Source organism: Mustela nivalis (assembly GCF_964662115.1).
Source record: "Mustela nivalis genome assembly, chromosome: 5".
NCBI lineage: Eukaryota > Metazoa > Chordata > Mammalia > Carnivora > Mustelidae > Mustela > Mustela nivalis.
Window position 1 is genome coordinate 49,336,501 of NC_139024.1, and position 20,468 is coordinate 49,356,968.

The 20,468-nt window shown below is 39.8% G+C and overlaps 1 protein-coding gene and 2 long non-coding RNA genes across 7 annotated transcripts in view; 2 read left to right on the plus strand and 1 right to left on the minus strand.

Annotated features, from left to right (window-relative positions):
* The window catches only part of LOC309864299, a 140,084-nt gene extending 122,950 nt beyond the window's left edge, over positions 1 to 17,134 (minus strand). For both annotated transcript variants that reach the window (XR_014311445.1, XR_014311446.1), the window contains exon 1: positions 16,998 to 17,134. This is a non-coding gene — a long non-coding RNA (uncharacterized lncRNA). The remainder of the gene's footprint in view (positions 1 to 16,997) is intronic.
* On the plus strand, positions 13,144 to 14,879 carry LOC309864303. Its single transcript, XR_014311450.1, has 3 exons — positions 13,144 to 13,318; positions 14,470 to 14,517; positions 14,615 to 14,879. It is a non-coding gene; the product is annotated as an uncharacterized lncRNA (long non-coding RNA).
* The window catches only part of HMGN3 (high mobility group nucleosomal binding domain 3), a 31,493-nt gene continuing 28,006 nt past the window's right edge, over positions 16,982 to 20,468 (plus strand). For all 4 annotated transcript variants that reach the window (XM_082729635.1, XM_082729636.1, XM_082729637.1 and 1 more), the window contains exon 1: positions 16,982 to 17,276. In XM_082729635.1, coding sequence (XP_082585761.1) covers positions 17,037 to 17,276 — 240 coding nt within the window. In that variant the 5' untranslated portion in view covers positions 16,982 to 17,036. The remainder of the gene's footprint in view (positions 17,277 to 20,468) is intronic.

Sequence of the window (20,468 nt, forward strand, 5' to 3'; positions counted from 1 at the left end):
TAATTCCTCTTTGCCATGTAACATAATTTATTCAGAGTTTTCAGAAATGAGGATGTGGAAATTTTGAGGAAACCATTATTCTGCCTACTGTAGGCACCTAAAAGTCAGTATTTGCAAATTTTTCATTAAATGTTGCCCACAAATATGCAATCTCTCTCTCTCTCTCTCTCTCTCTCACACACACACACACACACACACACACACACACGCACGCACAAATTCCACGAAATAAACAGCAAATGACAAACTCCTGGTATTCTCCCAGTGATTCCATATCTCGGTGCCTGGCTGAATCATTTGTTATTGTGTAAACTAGATGTAAGTATCATCTTTCACAACTTCCTTTCTCTCACTCTGTTCATTATCAAATCCTAGTTGACTTACCTCTCCCCAAATTTTCTGTGTTTCTGCACTTCTACTTCTACCTATTCTAAACAATTTTTACTAATCTCTTCCTCATTATTATGCCCTAAGAAGCCCTTTTAGACTTTTTTCTAATTGCCCCATCCACAAAATGTAAGCACCACAAATATAATGTACAGCTGTGACTTATATATTAAAAACAGTATATTAAATACAGGAGGTTTTTTTATTCACTATAGGATTAAGAATGGCTAAGTTTTGAAGTTAAAAGGTAAATCAGGAAGCTATCAACATTTAACTTAACTTTAAAACTGTATTTGCTGAGTAAATCCTTTTTAGTAAATAAAAAAATTTATTAACTTTTTATTACAAACCAGGTAGTCTGATTGACAATTTTGAAACACAGTACGTCATTTAACCTTTTTTCTACAAGTTTTAATTTTTATCACACTTGTGCATATACATTTTTTTAAATGTTAAATAAAGCCTACTATGGAAAATAGCAATCCTCTACTTTTATCCCCTTTCCCTTCCACAATTTACACTAGGTAAATTTTAATGTAATTTATATGCTTATGTAAATTGCAATGTATCAAATATATGCATAAACGCAAATGAGCAATTTATATAAATACATACTAATAATAGACGTGTAATCAAGTTTTCTTAAAAAAATCATTAAATTGTATTTGCCAGGGTGGCTCAGATCCTTAAGTGTCTGCCTTCAGATCAGGTCATGATCCAGGGGTCCTGGGATTGAGCCAGGAGTCCCACTCCCTGCTAAGTAGAGAGACTGCCTCTCCCTCTGCCCCTACCCCTGCTCATTTTGTCTCTCTCCCTCCCTCTCGCTCTCAAATAAATAAATAAATAAATAAAGTTGTATTTTCCAGCAAAAGTATAATTAAAAACTGAATTAATTTTTAAATTAATTTCTTAGTTATTTTAATATTGACTGACTTTTGCCTGATATTGGAGTATAAAATTTAATCTAATTAGCTGCTAAATACCAATTCAAATATTGTTGACATTTTCTTTTCATCATTTGATAAGATGAATGATGAGTTGATTAACTTCTGTCAAATTAAATAACATAATATAAACTGCTTTTATTTAATTCTCAAAGCCCAATTCACATACAAAAGCATTATGATCAGATATAAACAACATGTAAGGTAACCAAAAGCAGCCCACACCCATGCTCAGACTATATCTTGTAATATAAATTGAAGATCAAATAATCCTGCAAAAGAAAATACCCAATTATAGCCATCCATTCCCTGCTGTTATATGGCACTGATTTTGCATACACTTTGTATATCATCCAAAAGTCCATGCCAGTGTTGCTCATGTGATATTTCAAAACAACACTAAAACCCAATGAGAGACATTAAATACTGAGGAATAAGATTTTATCAATCAGAATTGGAGGGTTGCAAACTATAATACAAATAATAATAATAATAATAGTTAAGATTTTTTTTTGCCCCCAAATGAACAAATGTTTGCCCTGTTTGGAGTGATATCCCCCCATCAAGAGATCATGGGTGGGGAGTCTGGGTGGCTTGGTTGGTTGAGCATCCAACTCTTGGTTTTGATGTGGGTCGTGATCTCAGGGTTGTGGTATCAAGCCCTGCGTCAGGCTCCCCTACCCAGTGAGGAGTCAGCTTGGTATGCTCTCCTTCTCCCTCTGTCCCTACTCCCACTCACAGGTAAGCATTTCTCTTTCTCTAAAATAAATAAATAAACCTTAAAAAAGGGGGGGGTGGTTAATAGCCTAAACAATCAACATATATCACTTGTATTCCTAAAGTCATCTCCTAATAGCTCTCAATACCACCTTCTTACCTCTCTGATCTATTCTTTACAATGTTGTCAGAATGATTTTCCTGAACAAAATTTAATCACCTTTTTTCATGCTTTCAGCAGCTTTCCAAATAAAGCAAAAAGACCTAACAATGTCTACAAATTATGCATGATCTCGTCCTAGTTCTCATCATCTCATATAATAACCTCCAACCCTCTCTGCACATGAGCAACACTGCTCTTTATTTCACTGAATACTCTCTTGCCACAGAGACGTTGCACATGCTGTTCTGCCTAAAGATCTTCTCTGCCTTCTTTGCTTACTTAAAGGCTATTTCTTCAGACTTTTGCTTAATCATTCCTTCCTCAAGGCATCATTTTCTCTAATTTCCAATTTTATCAAATCTGCCTCTAATAAACTGTAACTCCACCATATGACACTCATCACCGTTGTGATTTTATTTGTTCTGTAAGTTTGGTTTTTTTTTTTAAGATTTTATTTATTTATTTGACAGTCAGAGATCACAAGTAGGCAGGGAGGCAGGCAGAGAGAGAGGAAGCAGCAGGCTCCCCACCAGGCAGAGAGCCTGATGTGGGGCTCAATTCCAGGACCCTGGGATCATGACCTGAGCCGAAGGCAGAGCTTTAACTCACTGAGCCACCCAGGCGCCCTGTTCTGTAAGTTCTATAGTCCCTAAGTTTTATATCTTTTTTTTCACCAGTATCTCCCCAATATCTAGCATAAATCTGGCACATAATAAGTGCTCAATAGTTTATTGAACAACTGCATAATTAATGAATTGTGTTTTAAGGAATTCAAAGGTTAAGTAGTTTGAACAAGTAAAAAAAAATCATTGAGACCCATACCATAATTCTCAGCAAAGGCTTAATGAGGCAAAAGTGAAACTATAATAACAAGTATAAACTATAAAAATAAGCAATGTTACTCTAGACCTTGAGAGTTCTATTAAATTATATTCCAGAAATCTTATTTTAAAGTCCAATTAAACAAATTGTGTTTGACTGAGAACTGCCACATTGTCACCTAAGGAATGCTATCAAATATAGTAAATGCTAAGACTGTTCCAAATATAATAACCCTTTGATACTTCAGATCACATCCTGAGAACCTGCAGTGCCTTGGGGACATTGTTGCAAATCACAATTATCACAGCACAACTCAGCAGTCACAGACAACAGGAGCTTGCTTTCAGCGATCTGTCAAAAATGCTGCATGAGTATTCTGCTTCCCAGCCTTCTGCTGTGTCTGGGCTGACGACAATACCCTGGCATACAAGCAGGCACGGAGAAGTAGCTCTTACAAGCCTTAGGGTGTGAAGGCAGCGACTAATCTCCATCCACAGAAAATGGCCTTCATGGCACTTATGGCAAAAGCATTTAATGCTGTCAATGCTGAGGACAGCGTTAATGTAGTGAATAGTATAACAGGTTTTAGTCAGAAATTTGGGACTTAGACCTATCCCCATCATTAACCAGTAGCACGACCTTGGAAAATGCATTTGACCTCATTAGACCTTTGTAGAAGTTAAACCAGATGAGAGGCTGAAACATTGTCACTATTAACTCACCTGCTAACAATTTTCAATCTGGGACATTGTGTTTCAAAATATTAGGTCTAGAAATAGTTACTTAGTGAGCAACAATTGTTTCATTTTTTTGTTTTGTTAAAAATTCTGACAAATCTCTAAGAGGGATTAGGAATGGTGGCCACACAGATGGAGGAAGCTGTGGGAGGCAGAGGGCAGTGTAGGTGATTGGGCCAGAAGGAGATGTCAATTTCATCAAGTAATTAAGCAACAATTTGATGTCTTGTTTTTAAAGAACAAAGACCTATAAAACTGAGCACATTAGGGGGAGAAAGCCCAGCACAAGTATGATTGTGTCAAAGCATTTTGAAATATTGAAAATAGCACATGACATCTTATTATTACCTTTGTAATTATTCAAAGATCTCAGACTGGACACACTGTACACTATACAGTGACTGAAGTCCCTAGAAAAAGTGCACTCCAGAATGAATCTTTATTAAACGAACTTTGGGATCACTGATTCTGTAATCAAGTTAGGGAATTTTTTTAGGGGGGGCAGTAACCCCTTATACATATAACATTATATGTAAGAAGACAAATTAAATTAAATAGTCCAGGGAAAATATATTTTTCTTGCAAATATGCACTTTATAAATATTTTCTCTCAATGCTTTAAATTCATTTAGATTATGCATTCTAAATGCACTGTTGCACCAAACAGGACAAAAACTGTTCCTTGGGGAGTGTTAAGAAAAAAAATGTAATATTAGAATAGAATACAGCTCTCCAAAGTGCAACTCTACCTAATAAAATATTATTACTTCGTATTTTATTCCTTTTGTTGAGTTTTGAGTTTTTAGGGGTATCACAGGAGCAGCACTGACATTGGATTCAAGGAAGGTACAAATGTATGCCAGATCAGTTCCACAAAACTATGGCTATTAGAAGGCTATGAATCGAGGACTTTCTCTTGCTCAATTGTTTGATCTCAAAGTCACATTTCAAGAGATAACCTGAACATAGGTATGGGCTACTTGGCCTGGTGATGTTGTTCCCATGCTTTCAGGGGTGAGGTGGAGTTTGAAAATTAAACAAAAATAGTTCATATTTTATTGCTTAACTTGATAAAAATTATTTGATATGTAATCAGTTATGTCAAATACTAAAAGAAAAACTTTCAACAATATCTGCATGATAAATTAGCAACTAAATTAAAAGTTACATTTTCACATCAAGCAAAAGCTTAAAGTTTAGTTTACTAAAAATAATTATGAAATTATTTTAAATTTTTCACTAGTTTTACTTTTCCTGGCAAATAACACTTTTGAGTGATTTCTGAAAAAAAAATCAGCTACATTGCTATCATTATTATGCATTTATATGTATTGCTAAGATTTGACCCTTCTCTGGCATTTAGTTTCTTTTGGCTTTTTTTTTTTTTTTTTTTTTTTTTTGCATTTAACCTCTCTCTCTTTTAATATATGAGTTCCTAAGTTTATGTAATTGTTTTTCCATATGAGGACGGAGATGACTGTCACACTTTCTATATCCTAACTAAAACAGAATGTCATTTGTTTTAATTTTTCCATTTTGATAAAGGGAAAAATCAATAGTATACAGGGATTTTATATGTTTGATTTAAGGCTTTAAAAAAGGAGGAGCACATGAGCATCTGAAATGAAGATTACTTCTCCAGTCTAAAGACACTGACACACTAGGTTATGTATCCTAAAAGGGGTCTCAATACAGGGAAGTAGCCAAAACAAAATTCTTAGAAAAGGAGTACAATGCTGGGGACAAGGCTAATTCTTAGATTTCTTAGATCGTGGGACAAGAGCTCTTCAAAGCCTTCCTAAGTAGAGTCAATTGATCCTCACCTTGTAACTAAATTTTCTCATGTCTTCCTTATAGGGTCAAAAGCAAACACGAAGCCTCATTAGAGTTCTTTTCTCCTTGTCTAGCCAGAGATATTAGTCAAAATACTGTAAAACACCAGACTAAATTAAAGATCTAGAAGGGGGTGTCTAGTAAATGGAAGAGATGGATGGGATTTAAGGGGTTTCTCCTTTGGACAGAAAGTGAGTCTATTCTCTGTGTGAAGAAAAATGTGTGCACAGATATCTGGGTGGCTAAAGAGAGGCACTGTGGCTGGGATGGTAGTGTACTGGTGTTCTATTGCTCTGTAACAGACTGTCAATGTAGCTTAAGACAACAGGCATTTATTGTCTTACAGTTCTATAGGCCAGAAGAAGTCCAACATATCTCCCTGGGTTAAGATTAAGTTGTTGGCTGGGCTGTGTTTTTTTTTTCTGGAGGATTGAGGGGAGAATCTGTTCTCCTGCCTTTTCCAGCTTTATAAAGGCCATCTGCATTCCTTGGCTCATGGTCCCCTTTCTTCTCCAAACTCAGAAGTGGTGGGCTGAGTTCTCTTCACATGGAACCTCTCTGACACTCCTGTGGTCACATCTGCCTTCTGACCATAACCAGGAAAAGTTTTCTGCTTTTAGGAATCCATGTGATTATACTGGGCCCACCTGGAGAGTCAAGGATAATCTCCCCATCTCAGGGTCCTTACTGCAAAGTCATTTTTCCATTTTTACACATTCACAGGAATATCCTGGGAATTAGGATGTGGATATCCTTGAGGGACTGTTATTCAGCCTGCCATAGCTAGTTAAACCTCCAAATCTATTTTCTTCTTCTTCAAAAGTAGAACCTCCATGTTATTTACTGGAAGCAGGAAACATCATTGATCAGAAAGAAGACCATGTTTCCCTGCTTCGTTTAATACGTGTGATGTGACTAAATTCTACCATGGGATGTAAGTGGAAGGGCTATATGCAGCTTCTGGAAGTTGCCTTAAAGAAAGAGAGAATTTCTTTCTTTTTCTTTTATCCTTCCTGCAGGCCAAAATGTAAACATGAGGAATAAAGTTGGGTCAGTCATATTAGTAGATGACAAGCTGTAAAACGAGGATGACAGAAACATGAGATAGGAGACAGCATCCCAGTTGGTCATGGAGCTACCATATAAACCCTGTGATTTATTTATTTATTTATTTTTTTTAAGATTTACTGATTTGAGAGGGAGCGAGCAGGGGGACATGAAGAAGGAGAGAGAGAGAGAATCCTAAGCAGACTCCAAGCCAGGGCATAGAGCCTGATTTGGAGTTTTAACCCTACCACCCTGAGACCATGACCTGAGCCAAAATCAAGAGTCAGACGCTCAACTGACTGAGCCACTCAGGCACCCCTCAATCCTGTGATTTTAATGAGAAGGAGAAAATTAACTACCATCTTCCCAATTTCTGTTATAGAGGGTTTTGATGCTCAAATGTATTCCTATCAAATATATAGGGTACAATGACATTGACCATGCAAAGTACAGAAAACGAGATGATAAACAGATAAGGAATGAGAAATTGCGACCTGGGATTTCTCCAGGCTTTGGCCAACTAAAGAAAGAGAAGTCATGGATATGGCTATAGAAAACAAAACAAGAACAAAAACAAACCACCAAACAAACAAACAAAACTCACAAAAAAGGTATAACCAAAGTGATACAATAGAGGTGTAAGGTTCAAACATAGCAGCCTTTTCACTGTAAAGGCCTCTTTCATTGTTTTTCCCTGGGAACTTTGAAAGAGTCAAATTTTAATTTTAAAAGTTAAAACTTTTAACTTTTAAAAGTTAAAAGGGGAAATAGGATCCTAAAATCTCAGTGGTTTAAAATGACAAAGGTTTGGGCGCCTGGGTGGCTCAGTGGGTTAAAGCCTCTGCCTTTGGCTCTGGTCATGATCCCAGGGTCCTGGGATCGAGTCCCGCATCAGGCTCTCTGCTCAGCAGGGAGGCTGCTTCTCTGTCTCTCTCTGCCTGCCTCTCTGCCTACTTGTGATCTCTGTCTGTCAAATAAATAAATAAAATCTTTAAAAATAAATAAATAAATAAATGAAATAACAAAGGTTTATTTCTCATTCACTCTATCTGTTCACTGCACGTCAGCAGGGAACACTGCTCATTTCAATAATTCAGGGATCCAGACTGAGAGAATTCATCTTACTGTATGCCTCTTTGTTCACAACAGCAGGAAAAAGAGCGAGTATGGTGAATCAGACACTGACTTTTTAAAAATGGGTCTCAGCATAGCACACTGTTCACAGTAGCCAGGAGGTAAAAGCAACACAAATGTCCATAGGCAGCTGATTGAACAAACAAAATGTAGACTACTCATACAATGGAATAGTATTCAGCCTTAAAGAGGAAGAAAATCCTGTCATATGCTATAACATGGATGAACCATGAGGACATTATGTTAATAAAATAGTCCACAATGACAATAATGCATGATTCATTCCATTTATACGAGGTACCTACAATAGTAAAATTTATACAGAAAGTACAATGGTGGTCACGGGGTAGAGGGGAGGGAAGGTAAAAAGGGAAGCTGTTATTTAATGGGTACAGAATTTCAATTTTGTAAAACAAAAATATTCTAGGTTTCATAAGTACATTCATGGGAATGTGCTTAAAGCTACAGATTAGTACACTTAAAAGTGGTTACGATGGTAAATTTTATGTCATGTGGTTTTTACCACAGTTTAAAAAAAATGGTACTCAGGAAAGACAAGCATCACTTATCTTCATATTTAATTAGCCAAAGTAAGACCGATAGCCAGGCCTAACTTTAAAAATGGGAGGAGGAGAAGGATAATCCCATTAGAAGTAAAGCCGATGAACAGTACTGATTATTACCATAGCCTTCTCTTCTGGGCATGAAATATTTCTTTCATCCTCCTTCCTGCCAACAAAATGCATTTACTTGATCCCTTCTGAGCAAAGAGAACTCAAAAGTCCCAGTGATGATATCAAGATCAAAACCCAGGACCTCTGGGTGATATGTGGCCGTCTTCATATCAGAGAATACTATCCTCTCCACCAGGTCCATGTACATCTCCTCTTGATCCAGAGATCTGCCTGGGAATAGGATCAGGATGACTTTAATAAAAGCTTTAATAAAATAATCCTTTAGTAGCAATAGGAAGAATGGGAAACACACAGCAGTCACTGGCTTTTTATAATTCTGATATTAGACTGAGCAGAAGTTGTAGTCCTCCTACCCCAAAGGTGAGGAATTGTCCTGAACAGGCTTCATGTACGTTTCCTAGGAGGGGCTCCCCTATGTATTCATCTCCATGGTCCTTGGATTTTCCCTTTGGGAGGCTCCTCTTTTTCTGTGATTCTTCTTGACCTTGCCTGAAGTAGGCAGTGGAGAATATATTTGCCTTAGAGATTGAGCAGTTTTCTCAGCATACTTCTCATCCAAGGGGCCAAGGGTCATTTTAAGTCTCAGTCACAGTGGCATTTAATCCAGGTTGGTACCTCTTTTAGGTGAAACTCTTCCAAACTTAAATTTGGTTGACTTCTTATCTACTCCCATGTTTCCTTTCTAGACATATGTATTTGTCATATTTCTGTGCTTTCTTGCACCAAGGCCTGACTCCCTCCATCTCTCCTTCTCTGTCTCTCTGTCTCCATCTCTATCTCTACCCCTCTCTTTCTCTGCTTCCTTCCCTCCCTTCTTCCTTCCCTTCCTAATTGTAGGTTCCTTGACCCTAGCAGTGAGAACACCTTTCCCCCAAACCATTTTATGTTATTTTGAAAGGAATTTCAGGTCCAACTGAAAGGAATTTCAGGCCACCACACCCTAATCCATGTTCAGTGATTTGTTTGCTACAAAGCTGAGTTTTAATAGTTCCTTGTGGCTCAAAGTATCAATTTTATCCTTTACTGTTTAGGTTGAAAACCAGTTGCATTTGAATCCCTGAATTTGTAGACTCTCTAGTCTTTTCTTTTTATTGTTGCAAACTGACCAATTCTTCTTCGAACATATCTCTTTCTTGTAATATTGTGCCAAATGCAGTTGATAGCAGCAAATTAAATGGTAATATTAATGTTTTCAATCTCTTCCCTAAAGTTAGGTGTGCCTTTTACCTTCCAATTTACTGTAGACAACACCTCTTCCAAATGTTTCGCTGCCAGAAAACCCATTTCTCCAGTCGTCAGCAATTGTGTCTTTGATTCTCTCTGACCAGTTGTTAAGCCAATGCCACATATTTTAGGGTTTATTATTAAAACAGTAGTCGAATCTCTTAGGTTCTAAGTTCTATGTCATTTCGGAATAAGACAGATAATCTCGTGATAATAAATTTCCCCCAAATATCGACAACTTAAATAAAAGGTTATTTTCACTTGTATCCCATTTCCATTGGAGGGGATTTCAAAGGGCGCTGTTCACAGTGGTCACTCAGGGACACACACAGTCTACATCTCCAACATCTGTGCCCATAATCAGAGGTTCAGATGGAAAAGAGGGTGCCCCTTAAAGCTGGAAATATCTTGTAAACAACACTAATAGAAGCTCAACAGCTCTGAGTTCAAGTGCAGAGAACAGAACCAATTATACCTAATTTAAGGGGAAGAGATACACAAAAGGAGTCAATGGCTTATGGAAAGCTGGGAGGGCTAATGAAACAGACTCCACCTTTAACTTTCAGGAAACTCTCAAAGTCGCACCCCAGAAACAGGTCATCAAAGGAGCAGTGAAGCCAGGACTCCACTAGCATCAAGAGTCCATGAGAATAAAAGTACTTTCTCAATCAGGAAGCCACCATTGCTCCAGTTCCAGACCACGTCACACCGGCCACCGTCTATGTCTGCAGAGTGGATGCAGGGAGTCCTGCCTAGCAAAACCCACAAAGCCAGAGCCTGGGATCTCTGCTGATGTTGCTGCAGGAAAACAGAAAGCAGCAGACACAGCAGACATAGCCTAGGGTGGCCTCCTCCTAATCTCCACTTTCCAAATCTCATGCTAGTGCATCTAATTGGCCAAATCAAAAATCACACCGAGAACCCGAGCTGCATGTGCTCTGGGCTGTGGTTTTTAGATTCTAGCATCGACAGTACAGGGAGGCATATGACAGCAAAGATGGAATTGAGCAGCAAGCCAACATATTCGTCCCTTAACACATGGCAGTAGGCCATAGTTTAGGGTAGCATATTCTACAACAACAATAAAACTTGTTTATAATGTTTATCTCTGCCTGTTTCAAAGTAATGTTAAGACAAACAATCATAATCAGGCCTTTAGAGATTCAGAAAAAGTTGGAATTTTTCTGTGTTCTATTTTATAATCTAGGGGGGAATATAATGTACTTTTTCTGTATTAAACATTTTATTAATTTATTTTTATTTAGTTTATTTTTTAAATTTAAATTCAATTAATTAACATAAAAAGTATTATTTGTTTCAGGGGTAGAAGTCTGTGATTCATCAGTCTTATATAATACCCAGTACTCATTACAACACTAATATACTTTCTTCAAACAAAATATGGTAAGTACTATGCAGCAGGCATACATGCATTCTTATAGTTTATTGTCTCCTATTTCCACACCAAATCTATGAGGGATTATATTCAGCTGTATGTTATAGGCACCCACCTACCACGGCCTGATCAAGCAGGTGCTTATTTTCCATGCAAGAAAAGTACTGGAGTGTTACAATCCAGGGCCAGTACAGAAACCTGCATCCCCGTCTTTTTCTTTCATCCTCAACTTGTGCCTCTCGTCCTCTTGGACATAGATAAATGTTCTACTCTAGACATCATTACCAACTTCTGGGTTGGAGGAAGGGAAAAAACAAAGGCAGAAGGCAGCTGTGGAGCTGGGTCTGCCCCTGATCTGTTACAGGTGGTGTTGACAGGATGGCCTTGTGATGGCTGCACACACCTCATTCACCAAAATGGTGTCACACAGCAACCTCTCCCTGCTGGGGAAGTGGAGAACTAAAGGTTTTGTTTTGCTTTGGCCAGGTTTATTGTGAAAAACCAGAATTGTGTCAGTAAGTCCGAAGACTAGTGTGATTATTGGGTTGGTAACTAGCAGTGTCTGTCTTGGACCAACATCATTATTGTCACTTTTCAGCAACAACAACAACAAAAAAAAACAGATTTCAAAGAGATTAAGTCAATGACTTGAGATTTGAGTTTAACCCGTATGGCTCCAAATTCAGAAATTTTTGATGACCATTTATATAAAAAATAGTCAAAACTTCAGAAAAGTTGCAACATATCCTATATTTAAAGAGGTAAACTGGATCATTTGGAAAGAAAAATTTTTTAAAATCTTTTAAAAGTTCCAAAGGCCAGAAGTGGGACTAGGAATGAGAAAGGGGGGAGAGGATGAGATATTCTGTGGGTATAACACAATTCCATGCTTCAAAAAAAAGCAATGAGAACAACTCTGTGTAAAAGCAACCTTAAAGATTATGGCACTTTTCAGGCTAGTGTTCTACTGCTAAGTCAAAATATACTGCCTTGAGAATTATGACAGTTTTTAACCAAGCTAACCTGAAAAATCTTCTCCAATTGCCTTCCGGTGTTTTCCAGAATGATTCATTTGACTCTCATTTCCTTAAGCCTGGATTTTGTTTCTTTGTTTTCACTGAGGAAAGAAAATGGTTCAATCTGCCCTGAAAGGCAGGACCACTGTGCATAGTGACAAGAATGGGGCTCTTGGATGTTTCTTGTAAGATCCCAAGGATTCTGAGGTTTGAAGAAATACGGAAGACATTAGAAATGGGTAGCCAAGATTGCCATCTTAGAAGGCAGGGTGTGGTCCTGAGAGTGTACAGGCAATGGCCTTAGTGTATAAGAATGTATAACGGGGTATGAGAGATCTACAACAACCCCTGACTAGTTTCTAGCACTTTGCAGCTATAAGCTTTTCCCCTAAAGGTATGACTGGTGTCCTTACCTTGCTGTGTCCTTACCACAAAGCCTCAGCATTCCTGCCCTTAACTTTGACCTTCTTGAACACAGCTGGATCTTGGCACCAGACACACTCCTAATCTGGCACAAAAGGGTGGCTGAACAAATGGAGCCCAATCCATGGTTCTAGCTACTGAGCATGGCTAATTCACCCCCAAATAGTCATTGGGGAGCCACAAAGAGCAAATTAATTATACTCCGACGAGTTTAAGCAGCAGCAAGAAGAAGGAGAGTAAATAACACAGAAATTGAACCTGAAAAGGAGTGGGGGTGGGAAACCTGTGTAGAACATACCTAGGGTAAAGAATGTGCACGCAGATTAAATTTGATTGAAAGCTGGGAAAAACAACAAGTTGATTCCTGTTAGAAGATCACAGAATGTCCTGGCCCCTTGCTGTTAATACAATTACAAGGTATGCTTGTACAATCGCTGAGATAATAAAAGATTGCAAGGGTGTGGTTTGTGGAGCTTTGGGCAGGTTAGGTTCCCTTTGAGGATGCGGGGCCAGGGAATTTAATCTTGTCGGGGGCTCAAAAAGCTGCCTAGAGCCCTGCCAGGGAAGAAGGGAGGAGGTACTATTCTAAGGATCTCAAAGTGTACAGTTTCTAATGACCCTGCAGGCTCCTTGCAAGTACAGGGGCGGGGGAGAAGAATGCAAAATAAGCATGCAGTGCCAAGCAAAGCTGGAACCGAGGAGAGATGGAGCACAGCCCAGGGGGAGGTCCACGATGGGGAAGTTTCGCCCTCAAAATTAGGCTCCTTCTCTGGAAGTGTGGTAAGTAGAAAGCACGCTTTTATATCATTTGAATCTCACTGCTGGCATTCAGCAGATAGTTGTTGAGAACTAGGCCTAGCCTAACATTCTCAAGTTCTAATATAGGAATCGCCGGAGAAGGGCGCCTGGGTGGCACAGTCAGTTAACTGTCCTCCTCTTGGTTTCGGCTCAGGGTGGGAAGGGAAGCCCCCCACCAGGCTCTGGGCTCAGCACAGCATCTGCTCGAGAGTCTCTCTCCCTCTCCCCTAGCCCCTCCCGCTTGTGTGCACACACTCTCTCTCACTCCGTCTCATATATACATAAGAAGAAACTTGTCTGATGTGCAGACTCCCAGGTCCAGTCATTACAAATTGTGATTCAAGGTGGGCTTCGGGTCTAGGAACCTGCAACAGACAAGACAGCTCCTGTGATTTGGGGTTGGTGGGTCTTAGTCCTGGTTACTTTGTAAAAACTAGACATGGTCTCTCCAAAAGTTAGTGTTCCACAAACTAGAGATTTGACCAATAAAAATATGAACGAAATACAGTATTCCTTTGCCACCTCTTGTCAGTGGTTTTTGATGTTTTGTTATACTCCTGAAATCATTCACCTCTGGAATTCTTTGGCCAATTTGCTGAAGAGCGATTTGTTCCAGAATTACAGAGCTATCAGAAGCAACAATAGATAGATTCTAGATACTAATTCTCCAGAAATTTGCCATTAGTTAAAGCAAAACCCTGCCTGTGCCTGCCTGAAAGAGGGAAGAAGAGGCAGATCAAGAGGGAGATTATCATTTCCCTTCAAAAGTTCCTATCAAGATCTGAAGATTAAGTGCCCTTCTTCAGAGGAAGACATTGCTGGAACCCCAAAGATCCACAAGATTCACTGGGGCTGTGAAGTAGCTTTAAAGTTTTTTCACCAGTACCTATCCTAAAAATACATTTCAAGTCACAACCTAGAACACTCACACACACCTGCACACACATGTATGCATGTGCGCACAACTGTATATGTACATGAGTGGTGAGTATTTATGTGGGAATGTATGAAAAATGGAAACATTTTAGAAAACACTACTTCCCTTTACCATGTAAAATGCACCCTGACATCTTTCATTCTCTGCCTTTTTTTTTTTTCCTTCCCTTCTTCTTCTTCCTCTTCCTTAATAATAGCCATGATACCACCAATGGGTTTGCCCTGCTGTTCTGGAAAATGCTATGGTAGGTATAAGATTCCAACTGTTTTGAGCAGGAAAGAAGAGAAGAGGAATCAGAATTGGAAAAGAAGTCTCTTCCCTAATTTTACTTTCTTTCGCAGGCAGCAACTCCCTTCATTTGTCCATTGTCTGTCTTGACTAAAATAGTCTCCACATCTTGCAGAGAAGACTTTACTGGCTTAGAGGTTGATATTTTGAAACAAGTGAAACATTCAGCAGAATATACTGGTAAACAAATGAGTCTTCTTACCAGGTTGACCTCGCCTCCTCATTGTCTGGTATGAGGCATGCTCATTTCTGCTCAGGTGTCTTTATCTCCTAAATTGGAATTCTAGCTACCCATTAAACCATTCTCTTTGCCTACTCCTCTTTCCTCCACAGGTCTTTGCTTATTTTCTCAGACCTTAAAGCTACCGAAGGTACAGGGAGAACCCTCCATCCTGGAATGTTCTGCTCAGGCAGGTGCAATCCACTTCAAAGGAAAGAGAATTGATGTTTTTATTCATTTCAAAACTAATCTGTTATTTTCATCACTTGGAAATGAACTAAGAGGCTCAGATGACCCAAGGTTCCCACAACCAACTTTCTTTACCCAACTAGCAAATTTCATTTTCATTGCAACGATTTTATTATGTAGCAGTAAAAACATTCACAATTTTGTTTGCTGTTGACTGCTTAGCCTTGAAAAATATGAACTAAAGGAGCCAAATTGTGAACCATTTATCATCATAGAGGGAAAAATTTACCCTAGACTGCCTTTGTTGTGAAACATTTTGATCTCCAGAAAGAAAAAAAATTTTCAACCCAGATTACAAGTGCTACCCAGCATCCTTCCCACATAATCTTATTAAAAATGTCTTCACTGGATTTTTTTTTAACTGCCAAGCATTTTGCAAATAAACTTTTTTCTGAGACAACTCCATTATAAATATTATTTTTATGGTAAAATTATTAGCCTCAAAGTTTTTATCCACTTCTCAAGAAAAGACTGGTTTTATCTGAGTTATCTTGAATATATTGTGATCTACTGAATGCCTGAAAGCAAGAAACCTATCAGAGACAAATCTGTCAAAAGGACCAACTTGAAAAACATCTCAGATTGGGGCAATATGAGCATAAAAAATAGTAATAATGGCAATAGGTTGAAGCATATCACATATATAAAAACCCATGAGTTCCTAAAGATATTACAAAAAGAAAGTCATTGACCACTTCTGAAGTTTTCTAGAATGTCAATTCATTATTTTGGAAATGAATAAAGAAAAAAGCCAAGCGTTAAAATTAACTACTTGATGACATTATTTAATACATATTTGCAGCTTCTGCATGGCCAAAGTGGACTTGGCTAAGTTTGTGGTCTGAAGTTTGCCTTTAATAGGATTATGAAATTAAGCTTGTCCAATTTTGCTTTTCCTATAATTTCTTAAGAATGAAATTATTTAGTACGGTCTTTTGTATTTGACTTCCTTCATGTGGCATCTTGTTTTTGGCATTTGTTCATACAGGGATATTTTGTTCCGTTTTATTTCTGAGTATTATTGTATTGCATATGGTTACCAAAGTTCACTTACCCATTCACTAGTGCTTTTCCTGTACCTGCTAAAATGATCATTTTGGTTTTTTTACTTTATTTTATTAATATAGTGAATTACATTGGTTGGTTTTCAGATGTTAAACCAACTCTGAATTCCTAGGATAAACCTCACTGGTCATGATGTCTTACCCTTTTAAATGTTGTTGGGTTCGATTTACTAAAATTTTGTTCAAGATTGTTGTGTCTATGTTTATAAGGGATATTGGTCCATGGCTCTCTTTTCTTTTGAGATCTTATACTGGTTTGTCATCAGGGTAAAACTGATCTCATAAATTCAGAAGTGTTTCTGCAATGTCAGTTTAATGCCCTGCAGAACTTTGAGAAACATTAAATTATGTATATGTTAAATATATTTATTTAAATATATGAAATATATGTTTCAAATTAAAATAATCAGTTCTGACCTTGCAGAATGTAAAAAAGCATTCTTTTTCCAATTTCCATATCAAACATATCCTATTCATCTTCAAGCCTAGTTTGGAGTTGGCTGAATTAGCGAGTGATTTGTAATCACAGATTTTAGGAAACTATAACTAAGTAATTTTAGAGATTATTGTCACTAGATATCCAGGAAGAGAAGCCGAGACTCTTTGAAACTGCCACACTCTCCCAGAACAGGATATCTTCTCACTCTTACAGGTCTCCATCACCTAACATTCATTACAAGCCTTTTCGGGGTAGGAGACTTATCAAGTGCCTTGGTGTGTCCAAACTTAGTCTTTTTCCTGACTATAAAGGCCCACACTGTTCCTACTGACAGGATTCACATAGGGAGCAGCAAAACAATGAAACTCCAGGACCGTGGGGCTTGGGGGTTACTAGTTGAACTGGGCATGCTCAGTCACCAGGCAGATTTTTTTCAGTGAAGTGGAAACTACAACAGCGCTTACCGTGTGCACCGAGGTGGGCGTGCCCTCGTGGAATTTAGAATGTTGCCGCAGCCAATGGGGCCTCGCGGCCGGCTGTCGGGGCTCCTCATTGGAGGAGCGGGGAGGCGAGCGAGTAGAGGGCCCCCGGAGGGAGCCGCCGAGGTGCAGGTCGGAGAGGCCGGGCTACGCCGTGCCCTGCGCGTGAGCAGCTGCAGCGGCGGCATCCAGCGGCGGTGTCTGCAGTTCCAGCCCGTTGCTTTACTTTTTAGCTGCACGAACGTAGTCATGCCGAAGAGAAAGGTAAGTCTTACCGAGAAAGGTTTCAAAGGCCTTCGAACTGTGCTTCCAGCAGATCTTGTCATTGCGGTGGATCGCGCGGAATGCGCTCGGTAGTAACTCGGGCTAGCGAGTCTCGTCGCTTCTCCACGCTCGTGGTCAGATGCCTGTTGCGGACATTCCTCCTTCCCTCTCTCCCTCCCTCCCTCCGCCCTCATCGATTTCTGACTGTTACTTTCTCTCCAGCGACGCGGCTTCCCTTCTTTTTGAACTCGGGCTGGCTGGAATGGTTTCCACCTCGAACCACAAGACGCAAAAAGCTTTCCATTCCAACCCTTCCCGGAGGGGAGTTTCCTCTTTGAAACTGCCGGGTTGTGATTAGTGTGGAGGGAAAGCCGTGATGCGGGGGAGGGGAGGGAAACAAGTCCATGCCTAAGGAGATCGGGGGAAAAAACAAATAAGTCGGGCAGATGTTGGGGTTGTTCCCAGGTGGGCCTAGCCCACGGCTGGGCGCGCCGCGTTGGCTCGGAGGCCAAGGGAAGGGAAAGCCATGTTTAAAATAGCACTCACCCCCCTGCTCGCCTCTGCTGCAGACCCGTATGTACCAACTCCCGTGTCAATCAGGGCCGGGGACGGCGCAGGCGGGGCCGGGCGGCCGGGACCTGCCGGCAGTTCGCGGCGGGAGCGGAGGAGTTAGCCACGCGCAGGACGGGACAGCGCCGGGGGCGCCCGCCGCGGCTGCCAGGGGCCGGGGCCGCCGGGGGCCGGGGCCACCGGCTCCCCTCCGGCCACCCAAGCCCACACTCAGCCGGGAAAGGCGGGGTGCGCGTGCCCCCGGCGCCCCTCGGTCCACGCAGGGAACTGGGGACCATTTCGTCTCAGCTGCAGCCCCTTGAGGTCCATTACGTCCCCTTCCGCGCGGCCCGGGACACGAAGTATCTCGCACCGCCGTGCACGTTTCGCTCGGAGTCTGGCCTCGACTGACTGACTGGTCATTGTCCCGGGGAGGGAAGGGACGGCTTTCCTCCACCCTGAGAAAGCCGGTGTGTGGCGGCTGTAACCTAAGAAAATGCTTTGCACCCTTCCATTGCCTGCCATCAGGGTAAACCAGCCAGTGTCTTAGATTTGAGGCAAAATTACAAATATTATCCTGATTTATCAGTTAAAGACTGTGGTCTGATTTGTGTCAGTGAATGCAGGATTTTAAAATATCGGAATATTAAAAATACAGAAGCTTTTGCTTCCTTATCTGCCATGACCAAGAATTTGATGGGAACTTGTCTCTTCTACTTTTAAAAAAATACAACAAAAGTTTGTTGGCTTTTTGGTCTTAAAATTTATTGTGCACGTACTATGTGCTTCATACTGTGGGAAGAGTTTGACTTGTATTCTTTCTTTTACTGCTCAGAACACCTTGAGAGGTGTTAACGCCATTGAACTAGGGGTTAAAGACCTGACTTCCGGAGAAGTTGGGTGGTACTAATACTTGAGAGTCATTATTTAAATTTGTTTATAAAGATGTTGCTTTCCAGGCCTGTTTTACTAGAACTAGGGTATTTAAAATGATACCACCATTTTCAAAATTGAACTGAGGTTTAATGACTAGGATGGGAATTCTAGCAGAGTTAAAAGAACCAATCATCAGGAGATGAGTTATGGAGTGAATTTGTGCCATCCCTTTTCCTGAGAATTATTAACAAGTTTAAATGAACAGTAAGGTAGATGTGCACAAACCCATTATCACAATAGACCCTGATGTGCTGGAGTCCTTGTTGTTTAAGGGCTTGGTCCTTGTTGTTTAAGGGTTGTTAATGGTTGGTGAAACCATTACTCTTACTTGATCTCATTATTCACCTCTGTTAAGGAAACAGAAGGGAAGAAAAGAACAGTACTGGCTTTTGGTTGTTTTATTTTTCTGGAAGGCCCTGGAGTCCCTGTGAAGAATCTAGCCAGGCATCCTGGGATTAGGGGCAAACTTGCAGACAAGGGCCTGAATGTCATCCCCCCGGACATCAGCATGGTCTGCGGAGATGGAAAACCGTCCTTGATTAATAGGAAGGCTTTTCGTTTATACCTGGAGCCCAAAGTTGATACCTGGACAGAACCAGCCACAAATTTAACATAGTTACCATGGCCATCCCATCTATCAGTCACACCTTAGAGCTGCCTTACGGAATCCTCGAGGTCACTGGAGCTTACACTGGAAACCACTATCATTAGGTAAAGCCTACCCCTAGATATGAAGAAAAGAACTGAAGACAATCTGTGCCTAGCACTTCAAAAGCTATAAAGCTGGGGCACCTGCTAAAGCATTTACACATTGCTCCACATTCTTTTTCTTGACTAAAGGACTGCCTGTTCTACATTAAAATGAATTTTTAAAAGTGCCCCCTCAATACTTTTTTGCCATCTTGGCTCCTTTTTCTCAACTTTTTCCAGAAATCAAGAAAAGTTGTTTGATGAACACCTGTTTAGGCTGTTCTGCAGAGTAAAATCTGGAATCCTAGCACTGCTTTAATGTCATGGGGATACATAGTTCACTCTCGTGGAACTTATATTTACATAATTCATTGAAGGTGATAAGAGTAACAGGCACAAAGCAATTGAGTAACATTAATACTGTGTGTGTGTGGGTGTGTGTGTGTATACACATACACACAGTATATATGTGTGTGTATTCATTCCAGAATATGCTGTTCAGGTGTAGATTGTAAACACTGTAGGATTGATAGGGAAAGAAGGTTGAATTTGGGCTGATCTTGCAAATGTAGGTAGGAGTCAAATTTTCTGTTATCAGGCATTTGAATGCCTCTTCTGATTGTATCTTAACATAAGCAGGGCTTGGTTATACAACTTCAAGGCCATAATATCCACATTAATATAAAATGTTCTTTTATTTTTTAATCATATCTTTATTTTGTCTGTATCTTTATTATGATAGTTACAGTTATATTAAACCAAATGGTTTTTTTATAACTGATTAATATTTTTTGAAGCAATATGCACTCAACAGTAGAGAGTTCTCTAGGTAGCAGTAGATCTCTGAGTTTGCTAAATCTGAAAAAAGTTCAGTTTCCAGTATTTATTACCTAATGGGTGATGGGTCACCCACCACTTTTTAGTAGTGAGTGGAATAGCAGGGAAAATGTAATATGCACGAATGCATGTGGTGGTGAGATCATGAGTGACTGAGTTCTAGACTGTTCTGGTCAGAAA